General features: G+C 40.1%; 1 protein-coding gene across 1 annotated transcript; it reads right to left on the minus strand.

Annotated features, from left to right (window-relative positions):
* Positions 1-11,487: 11,487 nt before the first annotated feature.
* foxl3 (forkhead box L3) lies at positions 11,488-13,101 on the minus strand. The gene is made up of 3 exons (XM_037691620.1): positions 12,995-13,101; positions 12,144-12,312; positions 11,488-11,961 (listed from the first exon to the last, which is right to left on the minus strand). The coding sequence occupies exons 1-3, from the start codon at positions 13,099-13,101 to the stop codon at positions 11,488-11,490; spliced, it is 750 nt and encodes a 249-aa protein (XP_037547548.1).
* Positions 13,102-15,091: the final 1,990 nt, after the last annotated feature.

Below are 15,091 nucleotides of genomic sequence, written 5' to 3' on the forward strand. Positions count from 1 at the left end.
CTCAGGCATTTTCTCACCCTCATATATGCCATTGAATATTTGAGTCAAAAACCTCACTGCCATCTCTCCAAGACATTGCCAAACCTCCACTGGTATGTCATCAGGTCCTACTGCCTTCCCCTTTTTCATTCTTTTCAGAGCTTTCCAGACTTCACCCGCACTAATCTTTCCAACTTCCTGGTCCACAGTTTGTATGACTTCTACTCTTCTTTCTCTTTCATTCTCTTCATTCATTAGCTCCTCAAAGTACTCCTTCCATCTTCCAGTCACACTCTCCTCACTTGTTAGAACATTACCATTCTTATCTTTAATAAGCCAAACCTGCTGCACATCCTTTCCAGCCTGATCCCCATCTTGCCAATCGGTACAAGTCCTTCTTGCTCTCTTTAGTGTCCAATCTCCCATACAACTCATCGTACACCTTCTGCTTTGCCTTATCTACTTCCCTCTTTGCTCTTCGTCCCATCTCCTTATATTCCTGTCTCTTCTCTTCAGTCCTCTTACCGTCATATTTCTTCTTGGCTAATCTCTTTCTTTGAACGGTGTCCTGCACTTCAATATTCTACCACCAGGTTTCCTTATCATCCATTCTCTGTCCAGATGACACTCCAAGTACCTTCCTACCTGTCTCTCTAATTACTGTTGCTATAGTAGTCCAGTCATTTGGAAGCTCTTTCTTACCTCCCAGAGCCTTTAACAGCTCCTCTCTGAATTTCTCACAACATTCTTCCTTCTTCAGCTTCCACCATTTGGTCTTCTTCTCTGATTTTACTCTTTTTCTCTTCTTCACGACAACAGTCATTCTACACACAACTATCCAATGCTGTCTGGCCACACCCTCCCCTGCCACAACTTTACAGTCTCCAATCTCCCTCAGGTTTCCTCTTCTACACAGAATGTAGTCGACCTGCGTACTCCTTCCGCTACTCTTATAGGTCACTCTATGTTCCTCCTTCTTTTGGAAATAAGTATTGACTATAGCCATTTCCATTCTCTTGACCACCATCTGTCCTTCCTGGTTTCTTTCCTTGACACCAAACCTACCCATCACTTCCTCATCCCCTCTGTTTCCTTCACCAACATGTTCATTCAGGTCTGCTCCGATCACCACTCTCTCCTCCCTGGGAATACTCTCTATCACTTCATCCAGATCTTTCCAAAATGTATCTTTCTCCTCCCCATCACATCCAACCTGTGGAGCATAATCACTGACGATGTTTAGCATCAGACCTTCTACTTCTACCTTCAGGCACATCATCCTATCTGACACTTTTTTCACCTCTACTACATTCTTTACCAACTCCTCCTTCAGGACCACCCCTACTCCATTTATCTTTCTATCCACACCATGGTAAAACAGTTTGAACCCTGCTCCAATGCTGTGAGCCTTGCTGCCCTTCCACTTGGTCTCTTGGACACATAGAACTTCTACTTTTCTTCTCTCCATCATGTCAGCCAGCTCTCTACCTTTGCCTGTCATTGTCCCCACAGTTAGAGTTGCCACCCTCAGTCCTACATTCTTCACTTTCCTCTTCTCCCTCTGTCTCCTGACACGTTTCCCTCCTCGTGGACTTCGACTAACAGTAGCACAATTTCCGCCGGCACCCTGTTTGTCAACAGCATCGGTGGCGGTCGTTGTTAACCCAGGCCTCGACCAATCCGGTATGGTTTCGCTTTGATGAACTCGCATTATGGTTTTGGCAAAAGTGTTTTATATTGGATGCCATTCCTGACACAACCCTCACCATTTACCCGGGCTTGGGACTGGCACAAGAGATACACTGGCTTGTCCTCCCTAGTGGCTGGTTTCTCCCTAGTGCTATGAAATGTTGATATTTGAAGTTGTTTTAAGACGGCAGCAATCCACGTTAGTCCTGGCTCCACTCAGACTGGCAGACTCAAACTTTGTCCATTCTGAAGCCATTGAATGAGCGATCTCCAGCAAAAGATAACCTGCAGTTAGGGATACACGATATTGGATTTTTTTGACAGATATTCGATATACCGATATTTTAAAACTTATTTGGCTGATAACCAATACCAATATTTTATATACATTCCTTTGTCAGAACAAAGTTTTTGTCTATCCATTGTGCCGTAAGACTAATTGTGTTAACGGTGCTAACACGACGTCCAAATGTCTGGTAAAACTCACCTAAGTGCTATCGGCTATTAGCTTCTCAATGACGTCGGAAATGACGGCTTGTAACTCGGGTAAGGCTACATCGGAAAAATATCTCCAACTGGGGACGATGTAGTGAGGCTCAACGTAGTCCAAAAATCTTCAGAATCCAATATCCTCAACAACAAAAAAACTTCCACCGCCAACATTTTGACTTCTTCCTCTCCGCCGTGAGATCAGGTAGGCACGTGTGACATTGTCACGTTGTGCTGGCGCTGCAGGCATCCTTTCACTGGGTTATCTTACAAAAATTGCATCTTTATATCTGTGAGTTATTTTGATGGAATGGCCGATGTCCGATATTTAACTTTAACGCTATTTTCGTCCGATACCATGCCAATATTATTGTGCATCCATACCTGCAGTTACCTTTTTCTTTTAGCATCATCCCCCCAAATGGGCCTTATCTGAAGATGTCTGTTATTTGTGTTGTATGTTCTACAGAAACCTAAAACCTGTGTTTAGATCTGGACATTTTCCTGAACTCTGTCAAAAATGAAAGACAAATATTCTATGAATACGTAGCACACCCTGGTGGCTGTTTCATGGCGTCTGTCAGGGTTTCTCACAGGCTGGGAAGGAGTCTGAAAAGGTGAACTCATTGTGACACATTCTGACTGGTTTTATGAAATATGCTATGCATGAGGAGAAATGCCAAGCAGGGCTGTGGTTGCAGTTGAATGATGTGTGAAACCAGCACACCGCCACTGATGTGCTCTGAATACAGCTGGTAAAAACAGCTCAACCAAGTGAATTCAAAGTCAAATTGCTGTTGTCTTGTTTTACGTCACTTCTCTTGACTTACAGGAAATTCAGCAACACTGTGTCTTGTATTGGCCAGTAGCTATCTGTGTGAGGTTTAATGGACTTTCTGTAAGTTATCATGTAAAATGCTTCTTTATTCTTACAGTAAAGGCCAGAGGGGGGAAATTTTGTGTAAAATTTAGCATGCAGTATTTTAAGATATTACCTTTTAAAGGGTATCCTAATAGCAAACACAATATAAACATATACTGTATGTGAGGGAAAAAAATCATTAAATGTATGATTATACATTTTCACAACTTTGATCACAACTTTGAACTGGTTTGGTAGATACCCCAAACCAGTTCTAGTTGTAGCACTTTAATAAATACTTTTGGCTTTTACATATTTCATTTGTTAAAAGTTCCTGTTTTTCATTCAACAACAACAAATCTACCTTCATTCAGGTCAAATTGTGTTAGCAAAGGTTTGTAATAAAATCCTAGGATTTCATGTGGACAGACAGAATAAAAATGATCTGGTCTTTACCAGATACTAAAGTTATTCCCAGTGCTATAGGTGCGTTCCCCGCCCCCACCTAGGACTGTCAGACCACATCTCAATCTTCCTGGCTCCTGCTTACATGCCCCCGCTGAGACGCTCCAGACCGGTTCAAAAGAAAGTTAAATGTTGGATCCAGGACAGTGGCCCCATACTGAGAGATTGTTTTGATCGAACAGACTGGCAGGTTTTCAGAGAAGCTGCTGAAAATGGAGGTTCGCTTGATCTTGACCAATACACATCCTCAGTACTGGGTTACATTAGTACATGTACTGACACAGTCTCCACTATCAGAAATGTTAAAAGCTACCCAAACAGAAAACCTTGGCTGAATGCAGAGGTGCGTACCCTGCTGGAAGCCAGGAACACTGCCTTCAGGTCTGGAAACTCAGAGGAGCTGAGTAGGACAAGAAAAGAGCTGGTTGCTGGTATTAAGAGGGCCAAGGCCACATATGCAAAGAGGATCGAGGGTCAATTCATCTCACAAGACCCTCGGAGCATGTGGAGGGGCATTAAGTGCATAACAGATTATAAAGGAAGGAGTGAACAATGTCCCAAAGACCCATCTCTGCCTGATGCCCTCAACAAGTTCTATGCACGCTTTGAAGACCCGAACAGACCACCCAGCACCAGACTCACCTCACCACCGGATGAAGAGCATCTCAGCGTGACCTCAGCAGAAGTAAGGAGTACCTTCAGGAGGATTAATCCGCACAAAGCAACTGGCCCAGACAACATCCCCGGAAAAGTGTTGAAGGAATGTGCTGATCAGCTCTGTGAGGTGCTGGCAGACATCTTTAACACCTCACTTACCCTGGAGACAGTTCCCACCTGCCTGAAGACTGCCACCATCATCCCAGTCCCAAAAAGCTCTACAGTGACTGGTCTGAATGACTATCGGCCAGTGGCCCTCACCCCGATAGTCGCTAAATGCTTCGAAAAACTGGTCATGACTCACATCAAAACAACCATCAACATCAACGAGGACCCTCATCAGTACGCATACCGTGAGAACCGATCAACAGAGGATGCAATCTCCTCTGTGGTCCACACTGCACTCAAACCACCTGGAGCAGAAAAACTCTTACGTCCGTATGCTCTTTGTGGACTTCACATCCGCCTTCAACACCATGATCCCCCAAACCCTGATGGACAAACTATCCACACTAGGACTAAGCCCCTCCATCTGCAACTGGGTACTAGACTTTTTAACAAACAGACCACAGTTAGTGAGGATCCACAACCTCTCCTCCTCCACCATAACCCTCAGCACTGGCTCTCCTCAGGGATGTGTGTTGAGCCCCCTCCTGTTTACTCTGCTCACATATGATTGTGCAGCTACCCATCCAGGCTGTCACATTGTAAAGTTTGCAGATGATACAGCGGTGGTGGGATGCATCACAAACAATGATGAGTCCAGCTACAGGCAGGAGGTGGAACACCTGGAGAGCTGGTGCAGAGAGAATAACCTTCACATCAATGTGAAGAAGACAAAGGAGATGATTGTGGACTTCAGAAGGAACAAAAACACCTACACCCCCCTGAACATAAGAGGATCTGCGGTGGAAGTGGTCTCCAGCTACAAGTACTTGGGTGTACACATGAATGACAACCTCAGCTGGAGCAACAACACCACCAGCCTGATCAAGAAAGCTCATCAGAGACTCTACTTCCTCAGACGGCTGAGGCGAGCTGGTCTGGGAAGCTCAGTCCTCACCTCCTTCTACAGGTGTGCAGTGGAGAGCATCCTGTGCTCGAGCATCAAGTGTGGCATGGAGGCTGCACAGCTGCAGAAAGAAAAGCTTTGCAGAGAGTGGTGAAGGCTGCACAGAAATCTGTTGGAATCAGTCTCCCCACCATCACAGACATCTACACCTCCAGATGCAGGAAGAGGGCCACCTGCATCATGAAGGACCCCACCCACCCAGCACACACACTTTTTGCCCCACTCCCCTCAGGAAGGAGGTTAAGGAGCATTAAGTGTAGAACCACTAGACTGAGGAACAGCTTCTACCCTGAGGCTGTTAGACTCATGAATCTCTAACTAGAATAATCACTGTGAAAAACCATATCATGTTGCTGCTGATCTGTTTCATGTTGCTGCTGATCTGTTTCAATGTTGATGTGTTCATGCGTGCACATCTGCTCACAGACTCATGTTCATGTTTGTGCTGATGTTCAATGTTTTATGTTATGAGTGCTTAGTGTATATTTAGTTGATGTTTTTCTAAGTTCATATCTTAGATGTTATTACTGTTTTTCTTATACATTTTATTGTTGGATGTAACTGGGACCCTGTGTACATAATTTCGCTCCACCACATGTACCACATGAGGTGCGAATGACAATAAAGAAACTCTGACTCTGACTCTGACTCTGATACTATAATAAAATGCAAACAGGAAATAAGCAGCCAGGCGCTGCTGATCAGATGTGTTGATCAAAAAAAAAATGTCAATGAGACCAGGAACTGGCAGTTTGCTTCTCCATAGCATCTGTGTGTTAATACAACGCAAAGGAGGAAAGACATCAGCAATGACCAGAGAGAAGCAACTGTTGCTGCTAATCCATCTGGAAACAGGTTAAATGTGATTTCCAAACTATTTGGAGTCCATTCCACAGTAAGTTTATTCACAGTAGAAAAACATTTAAAACCAGTCCATCCAGGTGGGACATCCCAGTTTATTCACCCCAAGGTCAGACCGTGCAATGCTCAGAGAAACAACAAAAAACCCAAGAGCTCCATCTCAGACGCTGTAGGTTGAAGGTTAAAGTTCAGGACAGGAAGACTGAACAATATGTGCTGATCAGAATCCTGGCAGCAGGAATCTACTCTTGAAACATGGCAGCATGACGAGTTTGAAAAGTTGCATTTGAATAAAGAATGGGCTGATGAGGAAACCAAAGTAGAGACGATTTAATGCACAGCGCCATGTTGGGAGAGAGAACCAATCACAACATACCTGCTCAAACACCTCATGTGCTGGAGTGTTTGCAGGATGGACCCATGATGCAGACCGAGATGAGATGAACTTAAAATGTATTTACAACAAACAACTAAGAACACAAACGCTGACGTGACAGCAGGCTAGAAAATTGTAACAGAGAAACTCAGCAGATAACAGAAAGCAGGAACCAAGATGACTGAGCAAACATGAACTGAAGAACAAGAACTGGCAAGGAGAGGGGACAAGTGGACCTGAGCTGGGGAGGAACTGGACCAGGTGAGTGGGCGTGGCAACACTACAGAACAGGAGTAAAAAGTGAACCGACTGATCAGGTAAGAAACAGGACAAGTAACTGAACATCTGAATAAGACAGAAAACAAGACACGAGAAAAGGAAACATGAGAACAAAAACCTGATCAGCTGAAACCTACAAGCTGATCAGGAACTGAACTTAGCGAAACTAAATAATCTGGAAATAAGAACATAAGTAGCAGAACTCATACAACACAAACCTAATAGAGACATATAGGACATAATAAACACAAAGGGAATAAATGTACAAACAAACTCCAGGAAATACTAGAGTAATTGAAGCGCACATCCCGGGACTGTGAACACGGTGGTGGAGTGGTGATGATGTGGGCTTGTTTTGCAGCCATGGGACCTCCGCACCCATTGAGTTGACCATGAACTCCTCTGTGGACATTTTTTAACATGAGATGGAACCAAAGCGTGTCAGGAGACAGAACAAAGACACCAAACACTGCAGCTTATTTAAGAAGCATTAAGTGTAGAACCACTGGACTGAGGAACAGCTTCTACCCTGAGGCTGTTGGACTAATGAATATCTAACCAGAATAATCACAGTGAAAATCACATCATGTTGCTGCTGATCTGTTTCTTGTTGCTGCTGATCTGTTTCTTGTTGCTGCTGATCTGTTTCATGCTGCTGTATTCATGCGTGCTCATCTTCTCACACAGACTCATGTTCGTGCTGCTGTTCGACGTAATGTTTTTATGCTATGAGTGCTTAGTGTATAATTAGTTGATGTTTTTCTTAGTTCATATCTTAGATGTTATTATTGTTTTTCTTTTACATTTTATTATTGGGTGTAACTGGGACCCCGTGTACATAATTTTGTTCAACCACATGTGGTGCGAATGACAAATAAAGAAACTCTGACTCTGAACTCTCTCTGACTAATTTCAGCTTGTTATGCTTCTTTCAGCTTTTTTCTGCTAGTTTCAGATTCTTCTGCTATTTCAGCTACTATTTAGCTGTTTTTATACAAATTTTAGCTTTTCAACTCATTCCACATTTTTTAAATCTGATTTCAGCTCTTCAATTCAGTTCAGTTCTATTTCGATTCAGTATATTTATATAGCGCCAAGTCACAACAGAAGTCATCGCAGAGCACTGAACAGAAACTTCATATATAAAAATAATAATTTAACATTATTTATTTGAGGAGCAGACTGCTTTGAATTTAACTCCATCACAGACTCATCTTGAGCATGAAGGTGACAGTGGAAAGAAAAACTCCCTCATGAGGAAGAAACCTTTAGCAGAACCAGACTCAGGACAAGTGGTCATCTGCTTCGACCAGCTGGGTTTGAGAGGAACAGATACACAATGGCAGGTGAAGAATCACATTAAGATAGAAATAACCTCAAATGAAAACTACTTTACCAATTAATTTAAGAAATTGAGCTCAGTTTGTCCTCCAGTAATCTTAAGACAGCATGACAAGCCAACACTAATGATAGGATTTATCAAAAAAGCTCTTTCTGCTTCCTTCTCGTAGGCTAAGCCTCTTTCTGCTTTTTCTGCTACTTTTTAGATGTTGCTTTTTTGTTTCTAATTTTAGATTTTTTTTAGCTTATTTCCTAATTTTTTATATTAATTTCTGCTTATTTAAACGTAATTCAGCAAATATGTGTTCTTTCTACTTTCTTCTGCTAATTTAGGCTTGTTCTTCCATTTCAGCTATATTCAGCATGATTTTAGCTAATTTCGGCTGTTTTTCAGCAAGTTCTTCTGCGATAAACAGTCACACTGCATTTTCGCAGGAAATGCAATGTCTCTAGTTTTATTTTTACAATATTATGTCCTTGTATGTAAAACTCTAAAATTGAAAAGTAGTGCACTTTCTTTTTTTCAGAGACTTCACATTTGTGGTCTCCTCACGTGAACATCCTTATATCAGCTAAAATGTAAATGCGCCTCCAATAATCTTTGACTGACATACTGTGTAGATTTTCTCATTATACACAAACATGAAGCCATTACTGTGTTTTAAAAATAAAATCCTAATTTAGCGTCAAACTACACCCTGCCTATAACCTCTATCAGCTGAGCACATGCTGTAAAATGGCAAAGGGCAGATATCGGTGTATGTCGAAGACCTCCGGCTATTGTTCAAATCTTCATTAGCTGACAGCAAATCATTTCAACTCATGCATACTTCTACAGCTTCCTAAATTACAGCTTATCTTGAGAAAATTACATTAAACACATCCTCATTGGATCAAAAACATCTTACTTATTCATCTTTATTCCCACGAAGCCTCGGTGAAACAAAACACTCCAGATTATTTGTGTTTACAATGTACTTGTTAATAACGTTGCACGTCAGTAGTTTCTCCATTTCGCGCACCTTTAATTCAACAGTTTATTGCCTTCAGCTGCTAATTTTACCAGGACTTAATCAGGTTTTAGGGAAAGGAACTGTGTATGTGTGGACGGATAAGGAATTCTTTGCAAGTAATTATGACAAAAATATATATATCTGGCTCAAATTGCCCAGTGAACCTAAATATAATGATACAAAACCAGTGGCGATGGAGTAGTTGTTTAATAGAGGCCATTCATTGAGACGCAGCGCCGGTAGCAACACCTTTATGTATTCAGCAACAACGTAATATGTGCATTGACTTTTCGGGCCTGACTGGTGCCCTGCATTCTGTTTAGCCGCCTTGAAGCACTTTATGCTAAGTTAATTTACCCAAATATATCTGTGGCATCACGGCAAACAGCAGCCACCTTAGCTACTCAACATCAACAACTTTGTTAATGGAAACTTGCTGATCCATAAACGCTTGTGCCGCCGCAGACGTTTGCTGGGGGGCAGCTCGCACGTGAATGCGGCAAAAAAACAAACAAAAAAAAAGAAAACTGCCGCTCGACGAGGGGCATTTGCAAAGGAGGCATAAGGTGTGTTTAATTATAACTGCGTCAGGGGTTTGTGGGGGCGCACGCCTGGTTGGGGGAGGTGTTGCTGTTTAAGCTGGAGGAAGGGGCCATGGTATTTAAATAGGGTCACTTCTAGGCCTCACCTTGCAAGTGTTATGCTATATTAAATGCCACTCATGTTAAGTGTGTTGAAACCTTTCTCTCATGTAGTCAAGACATAATATAAAGGGTAAATTGAAAAATGTCCCTTCAACAGCGCAGGAACATGCCATGATTGATCTCCTGTGTACGGGAAAGAAATGTTACGCAGACCTCTGCTTGGTTAGGCCTCTTTAAAGAGACTTTAATACAATATGCTGTAATAAGTAGCAGCTGCGTTAGAATTTAAGTGTCAGTCAATCAGGCCTTTAAAAGGTCAATGAAAAAGAAATTAGCAAAATGTGAGCTAAAATTGAATTCCAGCAGAACGAGTCTATTTTGCAAAAGCATTTTGTGAATTAAATACAGATGTTACTAATAACATTAAAGAAGTGTGTTCAGATAAACGCACCGAGAATCACTGTTTGTCCAGCTAGCATGCTAGTTGCAAATAGTGCATTATTTTAGTACAGGTTAGGTTAATTGTTTACAGATATTTAACTCTAATCTAACTATGAGAAACACTGTTTAACATTTAAAATGATGCATGTACAAATGGTAAAAACGCACTTCTGATTTGGGTGCACAAAACCATTAAAAATGCTCAATTCTCAGTCAGTTAGCATAGATTAGCTTGCTATAACTTGATTTTACTGGGATACATTTGACCAAAAGATGTACATATATAAAAAGTGAATTTTCTTTAATTGGGTGTTATTGAATCATTTATCAGCCAAGTGGAAAGTGCTTTTATTCTACTTCTGGTTTTGACTTTTTCTTTATTTTTTTTTATTTTTCAGCAAAATCAGATAATCTGTTTGTTGGTGCAGAAAAAGAAGTGACAATCAGAAAATGAATAAATAAGCAAAAATAATAAACCATTAAAAGCATTATATTAGGACTTTAATGAGATTTGTTTTTCTAATGCAGCCTGTGTAGTTTTTTTGCTGAACACCTTAAAATAAAAGAAACGTCCGATTGTGTTGTGAACAAAACACAAGCAAAGTTACAAACTCAAAACTCCCTCTGAAATCAAATTTATGCTTTTAGATATGGACATAAAATACATTTTGGGACATTTTTTGTGAGAAAACTTGTGTGACACATTTAAACTTTTGTTTGTGTTTACAAGGTTTGAAAAATTCACGTGTCTGAGACTAATGTCCATGTCATGGTTAAAATTTTGTCTTTATATTTGCTTATTTTATTAAAGTTACTCAGTTTATGGAAAAAAATAGATAACAGTTTTAAATTTAAGGTACAAATGTATTTTTTTTCTTTAATGAAGAAATTATTAAACATCTGAAACAATCAACTTTTAATCATTTTAACTATTTTTCTGTGCTTATTGATTCTTTTAAATTATTTTTGGCACATCATAAAATCAGTTCTGTTCAGCAGTCACAGCTGTGCTCAGGATTTTTGCATAAATACATATCCAGTATAGTTTAAATGTCAGAACAAGACACTGCACAAAAGGTAGAACAACACATAGTTTCCTTACTGAGCTGTTTTTGGCTCTCAGTTTATTTGTTCAATGAATTTCTGATGCTTTTTAAAGTCACTTCGTCCGTTTCAGACCTGAGAGACGGTCTGTCTTTTTCTTTAGATACGCTCGAGTTATGGAAAGTACCTTCAGTGGAGTTCTTTTCTTTAAATCTTCTCATATTTCCTGGTTTAACCATAGAGAAGAAACATGGTCAGTTTGTGATTGTCTCTTTTCAAAGAGCCCATAAGTGCAGGTTCAGGTGTTGAGGCTCCAGAACATGAGCGGGCCCCGCTGTAGGCAGCATATGGACCGGGCCGTGAGCAGAGCTGAACCCAGACAGACGAGGATCTGGGGTAGACAGGATGTAGTCAATGCTGAACTTGATCTCTGACTCTGGTTTCCTCTGCTGGTTAGAGTTAGGGATCAGGTGGTTTTGTCTGGGGCTGGACCTCGGCCTCTCAGGGGTCAAGCGGCAGAGAGGGGATTCGAGTTCAGGCCGGTGAGACGAGGTCACTTGCTGGTTTCTGTGGCTCTCCATGGGAGGAAAAGAGGACTCTGCTGAATCACGGAGGCCGATTTTCATATTCCTCCTCCGTCTGCGTCGCCGAAAGTTGCCGTTTTCAAACAGGTCGAGCATGGATTCACATCCTGTGGCAAAAGTCCAGTAGTTTCCCTTCCCCTTCTCGTTGCCCTCTGTCCGTGGAACCTGCGAGAACAGAAAATACTCACAGTAGATGCTTATACTTTTCATGATAAAACCAATAATCTCCTAATAGGTGTATCAGGCTTCTACTTTTCCAAATCTCAGAAAATAAAGATGGCCAAAAAAAAAAAAAAAAAAGGTTTTAGCAAAGTCATGATAAAAATAGTTGATTCTCTCATGTCTACCTTGATGAAACAGCTGTTGAGAGACAGGTTGTGTCTGATGGAGTTCTGCCAGGCCCTCTGGTTGGATCGGTAGTACGGGAACCTCTTCATGATGAACTCATAGATGCCCGACAGAGTGACCCGCTGCTCCGGGCTCTGCTGGATGGCCATGGCTATCAGGGCGATGTAGCTGACAAAAGATGAAGTTCAGGAATAAAGGCTCACATTCCATTTGGGTCCAAGTGTTTTACTCTTTATTATTTATTCATTTATTATTACCGTTTTACTTTTATTAATAAGGGTTATTCGGCGGTCCCTATAAGCCTCTTTTAACAATAATTAACAATGATTTTATAAAAGTTTAACCGGAAGAGATTTGTTTAAAAAATTGAATAAAAGATGTTGATTTAAAAAAAAAAAAAAGTTCATTAGATAGAAGTGTGGCAACTCAGTTCCTATGCTAATTAAATTGATTTTGTATGTTTCTTTAAAAAAATAAAAATAAAAAAAATAATGAAAACTAACAAAAAAAAAATAAAAACAATGTTTGAAGATGTTGGTGAAGATGGTCTTAAAATTTAGAATTTTATTCTGTTTCAAACATCGATGTGTGGTCACGTCATTTCGTGTTAAATACTTAAATTACAGTGACAGTTGTAAAAAAAAAAAAAAAGAAAATACAACAGTTTTGGCCTTTTATTCTGTTTTAGTAGTAGCAATGACTAGATTTACTCAGATTTTTTCTCCAGTAGGAGAAAGATGTTAATTGAACTGGATTATCATCTTGGTCACCGATTGATAAATTGATAAAACTCATAAAGAATCAAACCAAATAAAAATATGAGCAGATCTGGTAAAAGCGTTTCACACACCTGTATGCGGGGCGACACATTTTCTTGTCCTCATCAGTGCTAGAAGACGGGTATCCGTCCCCGTCGTAGTTGAAGCAGTTGAAGGGATAGTGAGAGTTGTCAAACATGTCTGCTCTTTGACCCGGCAGATGTGCAGTCTGAACTGTTCTGGCTCCTCTGAGTGGCCCGGCTACAGTCCAGAAGCAGCAGCGCTCTGTCCTGCAGCTCGGCTCTGCTTCATGCTCCTGACACCAAGTCCAAAGCCTCTGCAGACGATGCCCCCACCCCCTTAACTCCCCCCTCCTTGTCCCAGCTGCAGGTCTCACAGCTCCTGGAGCTCGTCCCACATTATGTCTTTCACAACCCACAAATAAATCACATTTTATCCCCAAGTGTTTAATTTTCTTTGCATGTTTTTCTTATTCAAAAATCGTAAATAATAGCTTTAAAAAAAAAAACAGAAAAAAAAAAAAAAAATATATATATATATATATATATATATATATATATTAAAAAAACTAAAGACAAATAGTGTTAACTGACTTTTTATGTACCGGTATATGAATGTTTCTGTTCAGTGCCCTATGACTTCTGTTGTGACTTGACGCTATATAAATAAACTGAATAGAATCTGATGAATACAAATGATCCATTATTGTACAATTTAAAAACTATTTAAATTTACACACAAACTTTAACATATAGGAAAACAAAATGAGTCTTTTCTTGAACCTGGCTGCAGCACCTTAAAGCTGTTTTAGGTCCTAACAATATAACTTTTATACTGTGTGTGTGTGTATTGGTAATGATCAGATTGTTTATGAATCAAAATTATATTTTTAATTTCACATTTTTTTCTGAACATTGTCCACTTGTTTAAGGTTCAGTGCCTGCCTCTCTCACTGAACCACTTCTTTTAGCAAACTCTGGCTCCTAAACGGCTAATTTCAGTCTTTATTAGCTCCCTGTGGAGCAACAGAAACCTTCCCCTCCAACAATCATCAATTTTATTTTTGTGCAGCATGGATGAACTTTTATATTTCAAAAAGAGTTTTACTTTAAAACAACTGGAGCTTTAAAACATGCAGCTTTGACAGATGTGGTCTCATTAAAAAGCTGGAAACTTTCACTCAGCTTGTCAGAATATTTTTTGAAAGCTGACAAGTGAATGTTAAAGGTATTTATTAGAAAGTCATAAAAACCAGTAAAAAAACTATTAAGTATTTAAACTTGCACATTTTTCCTTTCACATTTATAGTTAATTTTACTTACAAGTTAATTATTTGTATGTAAGCTGACATTACTGATAACAGGTCAACAATGACAATAACCATAAAAGGGCCGTTTGTGATGGTGAAGTCCGACAGTTTTACTGTATTGTTGCCTTGTTTATATTTAGTGTATACCCATATTTCATGGTATATTACCGTATTTTTGTCAGTATAAGTTGCACCTTTTTGCATAAATTTGCACGTCCTGTGACTTATAAACTGAAGTGACATATTTGTTTTTTTCTCCATACTTATAACCAATTTTTGGCTGAGATCTGACGATTTCATTCATTCTGACATGGAAAATATTGAACACTACCATTTTCAGCCACTAGAGGGTCCTTGAGCAATATGGCAAGCCAAGTGTCTCATTAATCGGTATAAGTGGCTATTAATGAAACACTTGGCTTGCCATAGACCTTCGTCTCGCTCCAGAACTCCTGGAGCAAACGTCAAATCAGCTGCATTTCGCCACACCGCCCTGGAGAAATGCAGCTAATATGACTGTTGAAGTACATTTATTAAGGAAAAGTTAAACTGAGACACACCTTTTCTATCAAGTCGAGCAAACAAATAATTGTTTTTAAGTGTTTATCTTGTTAAATTCTTGTTAAAGTCCTCTCGTGCATGCTCCCAGTTGATTTTTGGCACAACGCTGTTTCCAGGTGGTCAACGGTGACACAAAACAAACGTGACGTAGCAGTGGTGACGCATAACAGATGCGACTTATACGGCAAAGCGACTTATTTATGTTTTTTCCACTTTATTAGACATATTTGGACTGATGTAACTTATACGGTGAAGCGACTCATTTATGTTTTTCCACTTTATTAGACATATTTGGACT

This window comes from Nematolebias whitei, chromosome 17, assembly GCF_014905685.2.
Source record: "Nematolebias whitei isolate Nwh7 chromosome 17, NemWhi1, whole genome shotgun sequence".
Taxonomy (NCBI): Eukaryota; Metazoa; Chordata; class Actinopteri; order Cyprinodontiformes; family Rivulidae; genus Nematolebias; species Nematolebias whitei.

What these genes read in the sequence shown, in the direction of transcription:
- foxl3 (XM_037691620.1), bottom strand. Translation starts at nt 13,101, where the DNA reads ATGTTTGACAACTCTCACTATCCCTTCAACTGCTTCAACTACGACGGG. An exon ending in ATGTGTCGCCCCGCATACAG is followed by an intron (nt 12,313 to 12,994) that starts GTGTGTGAAACG and finishes ATCTTTTGTCAG; the next exon opens with CTACATCGCCCTGATAGCCA. An exon ending in TCAACAGCTGTTTCATCAAG is followed by an intron (nt 11,962 to 12,143) that starts GTAGACATGAGA and finishes CTGTTCTCGCAG; the next exon opens with GTTCCACGGACAGAGGGCAA.